Source organism: Panulirus ornatus, chromosome 42, assembly GCF_036320965.1.
Source record: "Panulirus ornatus isolate Po-2019 chromosome 42, ASM3632096v1, whole genome shotgun sequence".
In the NCBI taxonomy this organism is placed as follows: Eukaryota; Metazoa; Arthropoda; class Malacostraca; order Decapoda; family Palinuridae; genus Panulirus; species Panulirus ornatus.
Genome location: NC_092265.1, coordinates 24512625 through 24533092, shown reverse-complemented (window position 1 = coordinate 24533092; position 20468 = coordinate 24512625). Strand labels below are relative to the sequence as shown.

Below are 20468 nucleotides of genomic sequence, written 5' to 3'. Positions count from 1 at the left end.
GGGTGCCAGTTAGGCTGGTGGAGGGGTGTCAGTTAGGCTGGTGGAGGGGACGTCAGTGAAGCTGATGGACGGGTGTCAGTGAAGCTGGTGGAGGGGACCTGGAGGGGTGTCATTGAGGCGGTGGAAGGGATGTCAATGAGGCTGTTGGAGGGGACGTCTGTGAGGCTGGTGGAGGAGACGTCAGTGAGGCTGGTGGAGGGGACGTCAGTGAGGCGGCTGGAGGGGATGTCAGTGAGGCGGCTGGAGGGGACGTCATTGAAGCGGCTGGAGGGGCGTCAGTGAGGCTGGTGGAGGGGATGTCAGTAAGGCTGGTGGAGGGGACGTCATTGAGGCGGCTGGAGGGGCGTCAGTGAGGCTGGTGGAGGGGATGTCAGTAAGGCTGGTGGAGGGGACGTCATTGAGGCGGCTGGAGGGGCAGTGAGGCTGGTGGAGAGATTTCTGTGGGGCGGCTTGAGGGGTGTCAGTGAGGCGGCTGGAGGGATGTCAGTGAGGCTGTTGGAGGGGCGTCAGTGAGATGGGTGGAGGGGTGTTAGTGAGGCGGGTGGCGGTGTACCTGGTGTGGCAGGAGAGGGCTTCATAGTGGCACGTTATTGTGTATGACGTAGTAATGTATCCTCCCCCTCTCCCCAGCCCTGCCCTCCCGCAGGCTGGAGCAACCCGTACTTCCCGTCCTGCCTGTGAGGGAGCACCTCCCTCCCACACACCAGGGCCGCCTCCCTCCCTACCCCTGGCGTAGTAAGTGCCGTTGGTGGAGCAGTGTGGAGTAGTGCCCTCCACTGCGAGCCTCTCTCCACCTAGTGGACGAATCCATGGCACCACCACACGACGTCATCGTACACTTGTTTAAAGATACACCAAAATTTTCTATTCGCGAACCGCACGAGCCAGTGCATCGAAACAATAAGGTCGTACATATGACGTCACCGAGTCCACACAGGAGAACATATCCTCCCGTAGAGTAATTACCTTGAGTAGTCATCAGACTCTCGTGAGAGGAGGGAGTCATTTGCCTCTGCGGGGCGGTGATGGACTACACTACAGTTTCCATCGGTTTGTGAATGGGTGGGTGTTGCTGAATGAAACTCGCTCTATCCTCTCAGAAATTGGTGGTTGCCCCCCTCCTTTGCAGGCTGCCGGTCCCCTTGTTTATAATGGATGTCATTTGTGCCCTGCTTTCTCAATTAGGGGTTGATCGTCCTTGTATTCATAGAGGGGTCGTCTCTCCGTGCGTGAGCAGAGGGTGGTTTTCTCCGCTGCCACCCTCTGGCTCCCCAGGTCGTAAAGAGATCAGCAAGTCTCCCACACCCTGAGTGGAGTTTAGTCGTTCGGTGTCTCCCCCCCCACGAGCGGGGGCAATTATTTCCGGGTGCCACGGGAATTTGGTGAATAGTGGTCGGTCCCTGTGGGTGTGGGAAGGTGGAAGGTTGGTGGCCCTGTGGGTGTGGGAAGGCGGAACGTTGGTGGCCCTGTGGGGATGTGAACGTGGATAGTGCCTATGTCGGGATGGATAGTGCTCCTGTGGGGCTGTTGACATGGAGGGTTGTGCCCCCTGTTGGTGTGTGAACGTTGGTAGTGCCCCTGTGGGCGTGTGAATATGGAGGGTAGTGCCCCTGTTTGGGTGTGAACGTGGAGGGTAGTGCCCCCTGTGGGTGTGAACTTGTAGGATAGTGCCCCCTGTGGGTGTGTGAACGTGGAGGGTAGTGCCCCCTGTGGATGTGTGAACGTGGAGGGTGGTGTTTGAACGTGAAGGGTATTAACTCAGTGGATGGTGTTTGAACGTGAAGGGAAGTACCTGTGTGGGGGGCAGTACGTGGTTACTTTAGGTTAGGTGGATTTCTGTGTTAGGAGACTGTGGCTGAGTGGTATGTGATGCTGTAGGCCATCATCCAGTGTGTCTATTTAAGGTCGGTCCATTAAGGTCGGCAATTTTTCTTCATATTTAAAGTTCTGGGTTGCAGGCTTCAAGAATTATAAACTTGTCTCTAGTTATCGTTCTGATATTGAGTTGCATTGCCAGCAGTTTTTTTCATTGGTGTGTGTGTGTAGGTAGGTAAACCCTTTTATAAAGGTTGCTCTGAGGAATATATGCTTTAATCTCGGGAATGTTTAGTGGACTGGCCTTGAACTAGACGGCCTACCCCTCTCAGAGTTCATATTACTGTTATGGGAATGTCCGGGTTACGTCTGTTGGACTGCAACTTCGTCTCATCTGAAGCTAGTGAATAGGACCTCGTGATGGATCCTTGGGCGCTTAATCACTCGCCTACCTTACCGCATTACCGACATTATCAAATGGTAGGTCGATGCCGCAGATATGTCGTGAGGCGGCAGCCTTGTCAATAGTGCACCAACCTCCGTACCCGGTGTTTGCCATATCACCACCATCCTCTTCCCGTGCTCCTGCGGCCAGAGCCTCACTGCTATTCCGGTTCTCACTTGTGTTTTTATTCTACATGGGTATTTCTAGCTTTGGAAGTACGCGAACTCCAGCCATCAATGATACAGATCCACCTCTTACGATCAACTCTTAGTTGGCATATAGGTTGATCACAGTGCTTTAACCTAGCCCGGACGTGATGTAGGAGAGGGGAGTAGCACAAGTGAGTAATGTTCAGTATTTGGTAATGTTTTACTTTGTTGGTATTCACGAGCACGGGGTAATAACTTGAGCAGTGCACATTCGTCTGGTGGTGTAGAAGCGAGTCATGCAGTAACCGGCTGTTTTAAGTTTTTATCCGTTGACTTGGTGGGAAGGGGTAGTTATTTTGGGAAATGTAGTGGTGGTTAGTGATGAGCGTGCGGGTCAGGTTAAGAAAGTGCATGGCGACTAGCCCGGGCGACCATCCCTTCTGAAAATTTTAAATGTCCCGAAGCGGATAATGGGTGTTGCAGCCTGCAGGACAGGTCGTGTGTATGTATGTATGTGTGAGCAGGCGGCAGCACGACCACAGGACAAAGCCTTTTTTGACTGGCTCTGGTCTCTGCATACTTGTCTGTGTGAGCTGCCAGAAAGCTACATGTTTGTTGGAACGGGTTCCAGATGGTTTTTGCTAAGGAATTGTACATGGACTGTAGTTGGCAGTTGTTTTGAAGACTTATCATGCAGATGTTGGTGTAGGAGCCGTAATGTCGGGGTCAGACGATTCACCACCACGACCGCTCTGCTGCCGCCTGTATCTGTCTGGCAGCGCTGTCCCGTTGCTTCATCGAACCTCGCGCCACTTATAAACCACAGGTGTCGTACGGCACCTTGAACTAATCATTTCATAACGTTTCTAAACATCACACTTTCATTATCTACCGCTTTGTAAGCTTCACACGTAGTTTTAGAAAATCACTGGTTATAGAGTTCAATTGTGAGCACTTATCACCAAGGTGGTGACGACAGCTGGGCGAGCCTGGCTATCCACTGTCTAGTCTGATCTGGCAGGTTGAGTCCTGCCTCTGGTTGCCTTGTTGGTGCACCCACAGTTGCCAGTTCGTTATAAAATTTACACATTTCTTTAAAATCACCCGGGAGAATTTCACAAATTAAACGTTTTGTGGTTCTTGAGGGAATGTTAAAGTCAGCCCAGTGGTCAGTGACTGTAAACATACCTCATGGGATGCACTCTGTTGGTGTATTAATTGCCAAATTTCATTCTTCAGGTTCTTGTTGAGAAGGAGAGAAGGTCTGGGGACGAGAGCTGCGGCATGTGGGCTGTGAGAAGAGCTGGGGACGAGTTACATTATTGTTGTGATGGCGGAGGATCGGTAGTGAGAGTGGCTGGGGACGAGAGCGCGCCACTACCTCTGTCTTGGCCACACAGCCCGGATCGCTTCGCCGAACGTTTTCCATAACCTTCGTCTGAGTTTCGTCGCGATGCATTTTTATCTAAACTTGTAAATTGCATTTGTGAGGTATATGTCTCCTCATGTCATGACTTCGATTTTGGTGCAGTTCTGCTTTTGATGTTTCTTTGTTCGCAGTGTAATGAGTATGTTGGAAATGTGAAACTACGTTGCAATTAATCGATCAAGTCTTTGTGCGAACGTCTTAGTAGCCTGTTGTATTTGCAGGCAGGAGTGCAAAGAGCGCCCTTGAATCCACCGCCTCTTCTGGCAGATGTGCGGCGCAGGCGGGTGGGAGGACATGTTCTTGCCATCCGCTTTCCGTATGTCACTATCAGCTTGTAGGAATAGGCTCACCGATGCCCAGAGAACACATTGGAACAAATATTTGTTGAAGTACACTAATCATGCGGAAAATAACATGATGGTGATATGGTTTAGGATTGTTGGTGAGCCAGAATGGTGGCCAATGACTGCAGCAGACTGACCCTGCGGGAACAACCCGACACAAGTGCATGTTCGCGCCTCCCCCATCTTGCCCACACCCCAGTACCAGCTCTGTCTTGATGCTTTTGGAATGGATAAAGGAATCACTGATCAGGGTCGCGTTACCTTTGTCAGCCAAGTTGGAGGTAGCTAGAAACGAATTCCGCCTGGTTAGTAATTGGTCGATGGCGAAATTCGGAATATATTATTCTTGACTAGTCTTGGCGATTGTCCATGTGTGTACTGAGTTTAGTAAACTGGTTAGGGTTTCAAGGTATGTTGGTGTGTTAAGGAGACGTTGGTTGTAGGGCTGTCGGTATGGAGTGGTTGTGGCATTTTATTGTAGTGAAGTTATGTTGGGGGCGTGTTGTTGTGGTAGGGTGTTGTCAGTGCCGCACCAGCTGACTCGTCCGCACCCCCTGCGTTGCCTCCTCCCTGGCCAGGCAGGCGGCCGGCCCCCGCCTCCGTTTATACCTCGCCTCTCTACCGTTTTGACTGAAGCCTGCCACACTTGTGAATGAATCGATACATGGGCTCATGCGCATTTATGGCCAGCGCCTTAGCCACCACCCTCACTCAAGTGCATGCCGTCACAAACGCACATGTCCGCCTTGTACAGTGACACAGGGTTAGCTCCAGGTCCTTGATATTGCCATACCTCCTCCATACAGGCTAGCACTTCCTATCTCCATGTACCATTTACATATGTACATAGACACTTGTCATAGATTTTCATGGTACCTTCATGCAGTGTTATTTAAACTTTGTCATGTAATTATTTCATACAGGTGCATTGTTTTTGAAGAGAAGAAATGTTAATGATTTCTTCTCCAGTTTTTCTACCAACATATTCACACGCACTTGTTACCGTAGCCCAGCAGCTTGGCTAAAGATCCTTGCCATAGCCCAGCAGCTTAGCTTTAAGGCCTTGCCGTAGCTCAGTAGCCTTGCTGAAGGGTTCTTACCGTAGCCAAGCAGCTTAGCTTTAGAGGGCTTTGCCGTAGCCTAGTATCCTAGCTTTAAAGCCTCTTGCCGTAGCTCAACAGCCATGCTGTAGGGTGCTTACATCAGCCCAACAGACTTGCTTTAGGGGGCCTTAAATTAGCTTAGCGGCCTATCATTTGTGGCCATCATTTACCTCGGCAGGCTACCTGTAGGGAACTAAACTTCTACAGATTCTAAATTTGGGGAGCTTAACCGTAGCCCAGTAGCAAATCAGCTCTATGGGTCGTTACGTTGTTCGGCAGTAAGCTTTAGGGCCTCTATCTTAGCACAGCACCCAAGCTTGTGGGGCCTTACCGGAGCCCAACAGCCAAGCTTTAGGGGCATTACCGTAGCCTAGCCACTATCATTAGGGGGCATTAACATAACCCAGCAGCTTATCCTTAGGGGGCATAACATATCCCTGCAGCCAAGCTCTAGGGCCTTACTGTAGCCCAGCAGCCAGGTGACCCAACTCCCTGGCTGCACGTCTCAATGCTTGGGTTGCCACCACAGCTCAGCGGATCAGGCAACCTTTAAATAAACTTGAGTTCATTCATGAAAATTATAAGGTGATGCAGTAGTCTGTTGTTTTCTATGTTTACTGACGGAAGGCTATAGGCATTAGGTTTAAACTTTGTATAATTGGACCTTTATTCTTTCTTTTAATATGGAATTCTAATGTGTCATTCATTTCCTTAGTGGATGATTTTTAATTGCAGATGAAGTTCTAAAACATAGTTATAGTATATCTAATTGTAATATATATCATGTCTACACAACAATGAATATGTTATTTTGTGTCTGCCAGGAATTCAAATCTTTTGTTAAACGTTCTGTGAAAGATTTTAGATGCGTTTGTGGCGCAGGCTTTGTGGCTTACTGTTGGCCAGCAAAATAATAATGTATGTGAAACAAATGCTTGTGAGTGTAGTATCATGGACTTTGCCCTTCTTAGTTGTAATGTATATGGAATATCACTTGTAACATTCTTCCTTCTTGACTAGCCTGCTATTGTTGTATCTGATACTGGTGAGGGCAGTGAACCCAGTCTGTTTGAAATCTTTCTTATGCGTTTACTTGACGTGGTGAGATTTACTTGAATCTTACATGAGAGTACTTGTTTAGAGCTCTTCGTTTCTCCTAGAGTTTAAAGAAAAAATATCGGCAATTTGTTTGTTGACGTACAGTGCAGTACTATTGAATTTGATATATAATTGTTATTCAAGTACAGCATAGTACACATCTTGTTGAAAGAGAGAACATTCCCTGGGAGGTCATCTCACCCTTATGTATTGTGATTAAAGAATAAATTTCCAGTCACAGTTGGATATTTCAGCTCATTTTCATTACATATCATCATTCTTTCACTAGGTTAATTGGAAAGAATGCCATAGATGGATGGATGTGAAGCTCTGATTCACCGCATGTTGTGTAACATTACAGAAGGATAGCCAGTTTCAAAAAAAAAAAAAAAAAGGAGAGATAGGTAGTATGTTTGAGGAAAGGAACCTGGATGTTTTGGCTCTGAGTGAAACGAAGCTCAAGGGTAAAGGGGAAGAGTGGTTTGGGAATGTCTTGGGAGTAAAGTCAGGGGTTAGTGAGAGGACAAGAGCAAGGGAAGGTGTAGCACTACTCCTGAAACAGGAGTTGTGGGAGTATGTGAAAGAATGTAAGAAAGTAAATTCTAGATTAATATGGGTTGAACTGAAAGTTGATGGAGAGAGAGGTGGGTGATTATTGGTGCATATGCACCTGGGCATGAGAAGAAAGATCATGAGAGGCAAGTGTTTTGGGAGCAGCTGAATGAGTGTGTTAGTGGTTTTGATGCACAAGACCGGGTTATAGTGATGGGTGATTTAAATGCAAAGGTGAGTAATGTGGCAATTGAGGGAATAATTGGTATACATGGGATGTTGAGTGTTGTAAATGGAAATGGTGAAGAGCTTGTAGATTTATGTGCTGAAAAAGGACTGGTGATTGGGAATACTTGGTTTAAAAAGCGAGATATACATAAGCATACGTATGTAAGTAGGAGAGATGGCCAGAGAGCGTTATTGGATTACGAGTTAATTGACAGGCGCACGAAAGAGAGACTTTTGGATGTTAATGTGCTGAGAGGTGCAACTGGAGGGATGTCTGATCATCATCTTGTGGAGGCGAGGGTGAAGATTTGTATGGGTTTTCAGAAAAGAAGAGAGAATGTTGGGGTGAAGAGGGTGGTGAGAGTAAGTGAGCTTGTGAAGGAGACGTGTGAGGAAGTACCAGGAGAGACTGAGTACAGGATGGAAAAAGGTGAGAACAAAGGAGGTAAGGGGAGTGGTGGAGGAATGGGATGTATTTAGAGAAGCAGTGTTGGCTTGCGCAAAAGATGCTTGTGGCATGAGAAGCATGGGAGGTGGGTTGATTAGAAAGGGTAGTATGTGAGAACTGCAGAAGCTGGTGACTGAGTTTGGTAAAGTGTGTGAAAGAAGAAAGTTCAATCCATTGACAGCACGTCGACCTCGGTATACCACATCGTTCCGGTTCACTCTGTTCCTTGCACTCCTTTCACTCTCCTGCATGTTCAGGCCCCGATTGCTCAAAATCTTTTTCACTCCATCCTTACACCTCCAATTTGGTCTCCCACTCCTCGTTGCTTCCACCTCTGACACATATATCCTCTTTGTCAATCTTTCCTCACTCATTCTCTCCATGTGACCAAACCATTTCAATACACCCTCTTCTGCTCTTTCAACCACACTCTTTTTATCACCACACATCTCTCTTACCCTTTCATTACTTACTCGATCAAACCACCTCACACCACATATTGTTCTCAAACATCTCATTTCCAACACATCCACCCTCCTCTGCACAACCCTGTCTATAGCCCATGCCTTGCAACCATATAACATTGATGGAACCACTATTCCTTCAGACATACCCATTTTTGCTTTCCAAGATAATGTTCTCGCTTTCCATACATTCTTCAGTGCTTCCAGAACTTTTGCCCCCTCCCCCATTCTATGACTCACTTCCGCTCCCATGGTTCCATCCGCTGGCAAATCCACTCCCAGATATCTGAAACACTTCACTTCCTCCACTTTTTCTCCATTCAAACTTACCCCCCAGTTGACTTGTCCCTCAACCCTACTGTACCTAATAACCTTGCTCTTATTCACATTTACTCTCAGCTTTCTTCTTTCACACACTTTACCACGGGAAAAATGAAACACGATAAGTTCCCAAGTACACTTTCATGTGATAATCACATCATATATATATTTATTTATATTTATTTTGCTTTGTCGCTGTCTCCCACGTTAGCGAGGTAGCACAAGGAAACAAACGAAAGAATGGCCCAACCCACCCACGTACACATGTATATACATACACATCCACACACGCAAATACACATACATATACATCTCAACGTATACATATATATACACACACAGCCATATACATATATACACATGTACATAATTCATACTGTCTGCCTTTATTCATTCCCATCGCCACCCTGCCACACATGAAATAACAACCGCCTCCCCCTTCATGTATGCGGGCAGTGCTAGGAAAGGACAATAAAGGCCACATTCATATGAATATGAAAATTTTTTTGTACTTTGTTGCTGTCTCGTGTTAGCGAGGTAGCGCAAGGAAACACGAAAGAATGGCCCAACCCACCCACATACACATGTATATACATACACGTCCACACACAGAACATATACATACCTATACATTTCAACGTCTACATATATATACACACACAGACTTGCTGTCAATGGATTGAACCAGGGCATGTGAAGCGTCTGGGTTAAACCATGGAAAGTTCTGTGGGGCCTGGACGTGGAAATAGAGCTTTGGTTTTGGGCATTATTGCATGACAGCTAGAGACTGAGTGTGAACGAATGGGGCCTTTGTTGTCTTTTCCTAGCGCTACCTTGCACACATGAGGGGGGAGGGGGATGTTATTCCATATGTGGCGAGGTGGCGATGGGAATGAATAAAGGCAGACAGTGTGAATTGTGTGCATGTGTATATATGTATGTCTGTGTGTGTATATATATGTGTACATTGAGATGTATGGGTATGTATATTTGCGTGTGTGGATATTTATATTATATTTTTTTTTATTATACTTTGTCGCTGTCTCCCGCGTTTGCGAGGTAGCGCAAGGAAACAGACGAAAGAAATGGCCCAACCCCCCCCATACACATGTATATACATACGTCCACACACGCAAATATACATACCTACACAGCTTTCCATGGTTTACCCCAGACGCTTCACATGCCTTGATTCAATCCACTGACAGCACGTCAACCCCGGTATACCACATCGCTCCAATTCACTCTATTCCTTGCCCTCCTTTCACCCTCCTGCATGTTCAGGCCCCAATCACACAAAATCTTTTTCACTCCATCTTTCCACCTCCAATTTGGTCTCCCTCTTCTCCTCGTTCCCTCCACCTCCGACACATATATCCTCTTGGTCAATCTTTCCTCACTCATTCTCTCCATGTGCCCAAACCATTTCAAAACACCCTTTTCTGCTCTCTCAACCACGCTCTTTTTATTTCCACACATCTCTCTCACCCTTACGTTACTCACTCGATCAAACCACCTCACACCACACATTGTCCTCAAACATCTCATTTCCAGCACATCCATCCTCCTGCGCACAACTCTATCCATAGTCCACGCCTCGCAACCATACAACATTGTTGGAACCACTATTCCTTCAAACATACCCATTTTTGCTTTCCGAGATAATGTTCTCGACTTCCACACATTCTTCAAGGCTCCCAGAATTTTTGCCCCCTCCCCCACCCTATGATCCACTTCCGCTTCCATGGTTCCATCCGCTGCCAGATCCACTCCCAGATATCTAAAACACTTCACTTCCTCCAGTTTTTCTCCATTCAAACTTACCTCCCAATTGAATTGACCCTCAACCCTACTGTACCTAATAACCTTGCTCTTATTCACATTTACTCTTAACTTTCTTCTTTCACACACTTTACCAAACTCAGTCACCAGCTTCTGCAGTTCTCACATGAATCAGCCACCAGCGCTGTATCATCAGCGAACAACAACTGACTCACTTCCCAAGCTCTCTCATCCCCAACAGACTTCATACTTGCCCCTCTTTCCAAAACTTGCATTCACCTCCCTAACAACCCCATCCATAAACAAATATATATATATATATATATATATATATATATATATATATATATATATATATATATATATAGCCCATGTTATTTCTACTCTCTCTCATCTATATTGAAGGAATTAAGGAAGATTATAAGAAAAAATAGCATTTGAGTACTCCTAAACTGTCATCACTTTTGGCTTGGGTCCATCTCTTCCACTCCCACCACTAGCTACCCATTTAAGAAAAAATCATCCTCGTATGGATATTCCTTGCTGGTGTTCCCTTATATTATAGTAGAATATTGTGGTTTTAATTCAGATGCATTTTGAATTTTGTAAAGTATTGTTCCATATACCTTTTGTAATGTATCTCATTTTTTTGCAGGTGTAATGTAGTGCGTGATGAAACGTCGTGCTGATGATCTGTCTGGTCGGGGCGAGGCAGTGTCAGGCATCGTGAGTGCTGGGGGTGTTGCTGGGGGACTCACCCAGGGGGGGCAGGGGGTTGGAGGTTGCCCTGGGGGGGTTGGTGGGGGCCCAGGGAGTTACGTTCGAGGCCCTACTATAACACAGTTAGGTGCCCGTCCTGGTCAGCCAACTACACCGGTAGCAACAGCTGTGACGGCAGCAGCCGTAGCTGCTGCAGCTGCTGGAACGCCTGTACCTGGGGTGGTGCCTGTACCAGCCACAACAGCAGGCCAGGGGGTTGGCGGTGCACCTTCTCCCCTTGATCACCAGCCCCTTAATCCAGCACCTCAGCCTGGTGAGTCTTGCAGGTTGCATTGGCTTTCTGAATGGTTTTCTTGAAGTAGAATGTTAAAAGCATTACTTACGATTTTAGTTAAGAGCAGCATGGTATAACATAGTGTGTGCTGAATCATTGAACTTTGAATTCATTTTTAAGATATATGATGAATTACTATAGAAGTATACAGACAATCTTTTGTGTATTTTGTTGTGAATTGTGTGAGTAAAACATCACTTATCATTTGGTTGCACTTAGCACATGGTTAATTGTTGAGGTATTACCTATTGTATTTGGAGATGGTAATTTTCATGATAGTTATGCTCCCTTTTTACCTCTGGTACATTACTGGTAACACAGGCACATGTGACAGTCTAAGATGTAGTTTTCATAAAATACGTATCTAATTGGTGTTGTAATAAGTGTGATATAGTGGTATGAAATAAAAAATTCTTGTCTTAGGTTTTCAATTTCCCTTTCCTGACAAGCTCTAAGTTTTGCATTAAAAATCTTGGCAAAGAATATGAATAAATGAGAGATGAAAGGATGGAGTGATAGTTCCCATGCATAATCAGTAAGTGCACAAGTCATGATACCTGCAGGTAAAGAAGCACAGAGAGCTAATAGAGAAGCTTCAGAAGAGGGCAGTTAAGATTATACCAGAAGAGAGCTGAGTTACAAGGCATACCTGAACACAAGTGGTTACAGGAAAACACAAAAAGGTCTGTGGTGTATGGTTGTAAATAGGGGGCTCTGGTATTGCTGTGTTATGATAACTATAACAGGTAGAGAATGGATGCGAGTGAATGATGCCATTTACTTTTCTGTTCCTGTTGCTTCTTTGCTAATACTGGAAATGACAAACATGTATGAACATTTATGAAAGAAAAAGAAAAAGTTGCAGGGAAAGGATAGAGGTTCTAAATTTGCCCATGTTGGAAGAGTTGAGAGATGTAGGAATGGAACAACTAGAGGACCTAAAATGAAATTAAGGAAGGAACTTGTTTAAAAAGATATGACGGAGTACTTTTATTGTAAAAGAGAGGTGTACGAATGGAATAGAATGACTGAGGACATGGTGAATGCAGAGAGCATAAATAGATTTAAGAAGTTGTATGATAGAAGAGAATATTCAAGAAATGGGGTATAGAGGTGACAATGGTATGGTATTCAACAACAACTATATGGCATGGTCTATGTTAGCATTCTTCAGGTGTGTTATCTTTGGCATCTTTTTCCGGTAAAGGCCACTCGTGTCTCAGATCCATACCCAATCTGTCTGTTACATTTTACCTCTGTAAGTTGTTTGAATTCCATTTTTGCTCACTTTGCACTTTCTTCATCAGCTGTTGCAGGCTCACTTGACTGAATCACATTTTTCAGCTCTATACTTCTGATAAGATAATAAAGCCAGCCCTGGCAAGTGGTAAGTTCTCTTTCACTGACTGGCTTATCTTCTTTCTTCATCAGCTCCTCTTGAATCATGATTGCTTTATTTTTAATCATTTGTCCAGTCATGGGAAACTCACATCCGCATTTCTTGCTCCCAGATTTTCATGGCATCCTCCATCATCTCATGTCAGTGGCTGGAGATGCATATCCATCTAAATTAGATGGCTTAAAAAGGCTTTCCTGCTATATTCCCTTTTCTTCTCTATGATACAGATATTGTTTTCAACAATACCATGACAGCAAACATGTTTTCAACAATACCATGACAGCAAACATTTGTTGAAACATTAGAACCATACTCACAGTTCATTCAGTATCTTGAACTTTTATTTCAAGGTAAAGATTTTCTTTACACTCTTGTCAGATTTGCTTGTAGTAGGAGTAATTACTGGACAATTTTTCCACAACTTCAATTGAGCAGCATTGTATAAATATATGAGTGACAAACAATACTTCCTTTTTATTTGAATGCTAGCAGCAAGTGTACATGATGGACAGAGTGGCATGTGCACCATTGGCACCCCTTGGTGTGTGACCAGCTGGGCCTGCATTGTATCATAAAGATTCATGTTATAATAAAAAAAGTGGGAGTGATTTAAGGTCTTGATTTATATCAAGGTTGTTATATCAAATTTTGCTATGTCCTGACATCACTGTATCCAGAATTCCACATTGATCGGTCATTATCATCTGCGTTAACTGAACACTAAAAGCTCAAAAACAGCATGTAGGTAGAGTAGAAATGTCTCAACAGTCCACTGTTGCCCACACTGATTCATCAAATCTGAGTAACAGGAACCTTTTTAAAAGCTCCAAAACTGTATTTGTATACTATGTACATTTTATTCATCAAATCCTTTGAGTAACTGGAACCATTTTTAAAACTCCAAAACTGTTCGTGTACATTTCTACTAATCGTTTTGCCCTAATGAATATTGTGGAAGTATGTCAGTGATACTACCATTAGTATAATATCAATGTTGACAACAGCCCTCGCACCTACATCCCCCTCCAGAACACCCTCAACCTCCAGAGCTGGACCATTGCCAACTGTGTCTCTGTCACCCAAACCTAGATGGTAGTCATGCACATCATCCTGACTTCCAACCCTCTCTTATCCCCTGCTGTGTTACTTTGCCCTAGTTCCCTCCAGGTTAATAAGTTTACGATGCCTTTGGTGTCACTCTGAATGGTAAGCTGAGCTGGAACGAATATGTCAGCGCCATCATCAGATCCTCCACCTGTCACTTCTTCCTGTGTAGTTTCATTTGGACAGTCAATGGCTTGACACAAGAATGTCTGCTCAGCTCTCATTATCCCCAAACTCAAATATAGATAATGTCTTTGGTCATCCATCCAATAGACTGTGCTACAGGAGTATTGGAAAAGTTGCATAGAAGGGCATATAAGTTTATCCATGATCCATAGTTAAGAGGCATTCAGCATACTATTTGGTTTAGCTCCCTCCTTCCTTCACATGGACCTCATGTGACAGTTCGGTAAGAAGTTGTTGCACTATTCTCATCTGCCATCAGAGTTACCCCCTCCCTGACTTATAGTTCAGGACCACCACTGCATCAAGTCCATCTGAGCTCATACAGACCACTACATGAACAGCTCCATCCCAAACATTATGAACATCGTTAAAATTCCGTCAACTGTCACCTTACTATATATGTAAATTCTGTTAAATCCGTCTCTGTGTGTTGTGGCTCCATTGTCTTTAATGTATGTATTTTGTCATTATGTTTTCATGTTATATCTGTGGGTAATTCAGTAAATTATTTATTTCAGGGATCCTACTTGAAGACTAGGTACCCAGTGGTAATCATGTGTTTGTCTCACCCTGTAATAATCATGTGTATTTGTCTCTTTTTGTAGTAATCAAACATGTTTGTCATTCGCTCACAATATTTTCATCTCCATATCTCATGAAGTAGAGGGGATTGGGATGTTAGTTTCCACAAATGCTACTCATCACTACATGGTGTGTTGTGACTCACCCTCTAGGTCATAGCCTCTGGGATCATGTTATTTTTTGTTTTGGCCTCCTAACTTTTGAAGCTCTTAAGGGAATAGGGTGATATATTTTATTGGTAATACTCACTTGCAGACTAAGTGTCATGACCCATCCAGAGGGTTGTATTTTTAGTTTGAGGTACATCCCATTACTTTGTGGCTAGTGGAGTGATTAGAATGCTGCTTTTTACAAGTATCATCAAGTAATGGACAGTGCATCTTGAGCTATTTCCAGGATCATATATTTATAGTCAAGGTCATGGCAGGGCTCATGATATTTTTTACTTCCACTTCACAACTTTGTAACGAGTGGAGGAAGGCATTGGGAGGATATTAATGCAAGTATTACCTCCAGTTGATGTGTTTTGACCCACTGCATTTCTCTTCTACTTCACAACTTTGGAACCAGTGGACGGAGGCATTGGGAGGATATTGATACAGGTGTTACCACTAGTTGATGTGTCTTAACCTGCTACTAGTGTCATACCCTCAAGGGCAAGGCCACAGCACTTGTCTTATGATATTTCTTATCCACTTCGTAACTTCAGCACCAGGGCAGGCATTGGGATGACATTTTGTTCAAAATGTTACCCACCACCAGACTGTCTCATAACTGATATATTGTTTTTTGTTTGACACAAATAAACATGTACATTTTTAGTATTTTTTGTTCTTTGGACTGATGGTTTTCTGGCATCTTCATTTGTTGTAACTTATTTACTTCTTGTTTTCAAAAGTTTTGAAAGGGATTTCTTCACATTGCAATTTATGATATATGAGGTAGCTATGATTAGAACCTTTGTTTTTCCTTGCTCTCTCAGCTGCTACAAACAAATATTGAGTAAGGTCCATTTGTTATATGTCAGTGGAATGAATGTTGCAATCATCATACATACAAAGATATTTTGTGCAGCAGACTCAGTATAAAAAAAAGATACGGCAGACCCTTGGTGATAACACTCATCACTCTTACATTGAGTTGGTGCTATTAATGTTATTATTTTTATTATTATATCTTTTTCATACATATTCACCATTTCCCATGTTAGTGAGGTAGCATTAGGAACAGAGGACTATGCCTAAGAGGGAAAATCCTCACTTTGCCCCCTTCTCAGTTCCATCTTTTGGAAAAGTTAAAACTGGGGGGGAGGATTTCCAGCCTCCTGCTCCCTCCCATTTTAGTCGCCTTTTATGACAAGCAGGGAATATGTGGGAAGTATTCTTTCTCCCTTATCCCCAGGGATAAATTATTATTTCTTTTTTTTTTGTAATTATTATACTTAATCTCTGTTTCCCATGTCAGTGAGGTAGCGCCAGGAAACAGACGAAGAACGGCCCATCCACTCATATACACATATATATACATAAACGTCCATACACACACATAGGCATACATATACATATTATCATATACATACACAGACATATATGTGTATACACATGTACATATTCATACTTCCTTGCCTTCATCCATTCCTGGGGCAACCCTGCCACACAGGAAATAGCACTGCTTCTCCCTGCTTCAGTGAGGTAGTGCCAGGAAAACAGACGAAAACGGCCACATTTTCTTTTTTCATACTTGATCGCCATTTTCCCTGTTACCAAGGTAACACCAGGAATAAAAGAAGAAAGGCCACCGAAGCACAGCGCCCTAAATGCTTCCAGACCTCACAGACCTTTCCATGGATTACCTCAGATGCTGCACATGCTCTGGTTCAGTCTATAGACTGCATGTTGACCCCTGTATATCACATCGTTCCAGTTCACTCTATCCCTTGCACGCCTTTCACTCTCCTGCACGTTGAGGCGCTGATCACTCACAATCTTTTTCTGTCCATCTTTCCGCCTCCAATTTGGTCACCTCATTCTTCTTGTTCCCTCTACTTTTGACACTTATATCTTCTTTGTCAACCCCTCTTTTTTCCTTCTCTCTGGGTGTCCAACCATTTCAGCACACACTCTTTAGCTTTCTCAACTATACTCTTTATTACTTCATGCCTCATTTATCCTTTCATTACTTAATTAAACCACCTCACACTACATGTTATCCTCAAACATTTAATTTTCAACACATCCACCCTCCTCTGCAGTCTTATTTATAGCGTATGCCTCATGTCCATATAATAATGTTTTGACTACAGTTCATTTAAACATACCCCATGTTTGTCCTCCCAGATAATGATCTCTTTTTCCACACATCTTTCAGTGCTCCCAAGACCTTTGTCTCCTTCCCCATCCTATGCCTCACTTCTGTTTCCATGATTCCATTCATTGCCATGTTCCCTCTAAGGTATCCAAAACATTTCATTTCCTCCAATTTTTCTGCTTTCAAACTCACCCTAACTAATTTGTCCCTTAACTCTGCTAAACCTAATGACCTTGCTTTTATTTATGTTTACTCTCAACTTTCTCCTTTCACACACCTTTCCATACTCTCAACTATCTCCTTTTACACACCTTTCCATACTCTCAACTTTCTCCTTTTACACACCTTTCCATACTCTCAACTTTCTCCTTTTACACACCTTTCCATGCTCAGTCACCAACCTCTGCAGTTTCTCTCTTGGACCTGCCATGAGTGCTGTATCTTCAGCAAACAATGAACTCTTTTTCCAGTCTCTCTTATCCTCTACATACTGCATAGTTACCCCTACCTGTAAGACTCCACCAATTCCCTTGCCACCCAATTCATCAAATTAAACAACCATGGTGACATCACACACCCATTCCTCAGGCTGACCCTCACTTGGAACCATTCTCTCCCTCCTTCCAAGCCGAACACATGCCTTACATCCTTGTTTAAAACTCACTGCTTTTTGCAGCTTTCTTCTCATCGTATTTTCTTGAGACTTTACATAAGGCATCTTTATCAATCCAATAATATGTTTTCTCCAGATTCATAAATACCTCATACTGATCCATGCATTTCTCATATTATTTCTTGCACGCATTCTTCAGAGCAAACATGTAATCCACACATCCTCTACCACTTCTGAAACCACACTGCTCCTCCCCAGTCTGATGCTCTGTACATGCCTTCACCTTCTCAGCCGGTACCCTCCCATACAACGTACTAAGTATCCATGACAAACAACTACCTCTGTTGTTTGGACACACACCTTTATCCCTCTTGCCTTTATACATTGGCACTATACATGCTCTCTGCCAACCTTCAGGCACCTTGCCATGATTCATACATACACTGAAAATTCAAACTAACCAATCAACAGTACAGTTACCCGCTTATCCACTCCTGCCACCTTGTTGCATTTCACCTTACATAAGGCTTTCGCCACCTGTTTTCTCTTCTTCAAATCACTCCCCATGACTCTTTCACTTTGTACACCCCTCCAACCCAAACACCCTTCATCTGCTGCCCTGTCATCATACACATTCAGCAGTACTTCAGAATATTCAATCCATCTCATTTCATCACTACCTGTTACCACCTTCCCTTTTGCCCCCTTCATTTATGTTCATATTTGTTCCCTTTCTTTTCACACATTATTAGCCTCCTTTCAAAACATATTCTTATTCTCTAAAGTTTACTGGTACTTGCTCACCCCAACTCTCTTTTGCCCTCTTTTTTTTTTTTTTTTTTTTTTTTTTTTTTTTTATCCCTGCACCTTCCTCTTGACCTCCTGCCACTTTTTCTTACACATCTCCCATTCATTTACACTGTAAATATCACCCATGAGCTTCCTCCATCTCTTTCTCTGGCAACCTCTTCATCCAGTTACTCACTATCCTCTCTACCTACCTCCCACTTTTCACATGCTGCAAGCATCACTCACACATGCCAACAGTGCTTCCCTAAGTACCTCCCATTCCTCTCCCACTCCCCATGCTTCATTTATTATCATATTTTGCCATCCCCACTCAGTCTTTCTTGATATTTCTCCACACAAGTCTCTTTTCCAAGGTAACTCACTTTCATCTCTCTCCTTTCTCAGTTGTTGTGTCCTCTTTTCCTAAAACCTCCACAAATCTTCACCCTTGCCTCCACAAGATAGTGATCAGACATCCCAGGAGCTGCCCATCTCTCCACTTTAACATCCAAAATTCTCTTTTACGCACTTGTTGATTAATGTGTAATCCAATTATCCCTGCTAACCATCTTTTCTACTCACATACGTATACTTGTGTATTTTCCTACTTATGCCATTCCATCTATTTATGTGGTCAAAATTCGTTACTATTCCGATGTGTGATGCAGAAGGTGCCCCAATATGTCTGTGAGGTTGGTGGGTGCAGTAAGCATTGGTCCTGTTTTTTTTTTTTTTTGTTTGTTTGCTGTATGCTGTTTTTCTTTGTATGAGGTTTTTGTTGAACATATCCCTGCATAAAGTGATTGATGTATGTATGTTCTTTTCACATGGATTTAAGTATGTTTATAAAAAGATTAGTTGTACAGCCTCATGACCCTTAAGATGGGGCTCCTGCATCTCCAAGTTTACTCTGTAACAAGAGCAAGATAAAGTGGGCTCTAATGGGAATGGAAAGACTTTAGTGATGTTATACTTTTATGCATCCACTGTTTATAATAGATTCTTCTTGAAGGTGGTATCTTACAATGGTACCATTTGCTAGCAGTCTTGGAACACTGCTGATGGTAAGTTTGAATGTACCTTAATGGTCAGTATTAGAGTAAGGTTATCTTGGGATTTTTTTTTCTTAATGAATACTGTGTGACAGTATTTTAAAGGCAACATATCAGTGCCAGAGGACATGCTTATTGCACTTTTGACTAACAACTTTACAGTTTTTACAGGTTATGCTGGAGGCAAGGTCGAAATGCATACTGGTGTTCACCATACTGTCCCTGCATATTCAGCTAGTCTGCCCACTGCACCCCAGTCCCAGGTGAGATAACTTGCACACGTATATGTAATTTAAAGTTTATTTTGAAAATGGTTATTATGAAATAGTCTCTTAATGTGTATTATAGTGTAGATGTTTGAAATAATCATTTATTTCTGTAATGTACAGTACAGTCATTAGTGTGGGATAGTCTTAAAGAATTTGTGTTTTGGTGGAGAGTTACCCTCTGATTTACTCTTAGCTATTTTGGATTGAAAAAGTAAATATTTTTCACAGTGATACAGAAGAATGGCTCCTTAGAAGTACTTAAAAATATTTTGAGTGCAAATATTCTTGTGGATGAGTGGATAGGATATTGTTTTATAAGTATCCAAAGAGTTTACTTGACTATGATGTTATTACTGATCTATTATTTGAATATGTCAGTTTAAATAAAGTCTGTATCCTACTGTAGAGTTACCTCAAATTATTATTATTTGTGTCCAAAGTTCCTCTGCATAGTATCTTTTTTAATATTCCCACCACCATAATTGTATTCTGTTTCTTCTTTCCTTACTCATGTAGTTTTGTTAGCACTGCCATAGAGATTTATTTTGGCTTTCTGAATTCTGTAAGATTGCACTCTTATATAGACCCTTGGGAGGAAGACATCATCAGTGTGAGACAGGGAAAGAACATTTTTCTTTACTAGCAGAACACAATTCAAGGCCCACGAGTTCTGTTGGCCCACTGGGGGCATATTCGTGAAACATGCAAGTTATTTACGAAAATATCTAAGAAATATGTGAAAAAGTACTCTTATAAGAGTGGTGGATGAATGGAATAAACTGAAAGAGCATGTGGTAATTGTGGACAGCATTCAAAAGTTTAAAAGGTTGTACAAAAGTTGAAAATGTTCAAGAAATTGTGACCTTTTGAGTATAACCTCCTCCCTGCACAGTACAGATAGGTAATAACACATGGTGTGAAGATGAGTGAGATGC

At 43.1% G+C, this 20468-nt stretch overlaps 1 protein-coding gene across 7 annotated transcripts in view; it reads left to right on the top strand.

Annotated features, from left to right (window-relative positions):
- The window catches only part of Sin3A (SIN3 transcription regulator family member A), a 206648-nt gene that overhangs the window by 39964 nt on the left and 146216 nt on the right, over positions 1-20468 (top strand). For all 7 annotated transcript variants that reach the window (XM_071686749.1, XM_071686748.1, XM_071686743.1 and 4 more), the window contains exons 2-3: positions 10834-11211; positions 19427-19527. In XM_071686749.1, coding sequence (XP_071542850.1) covers positions 10851-11211; positions 19427-19527 — 462 coding nt within the window. In that variant the 5' untranslated portion in view covers positions 10834-10850. The remainder of the gene's footprint in view (positions 1-10833; positions 11212-19426; positions 19528-20468) is intronic.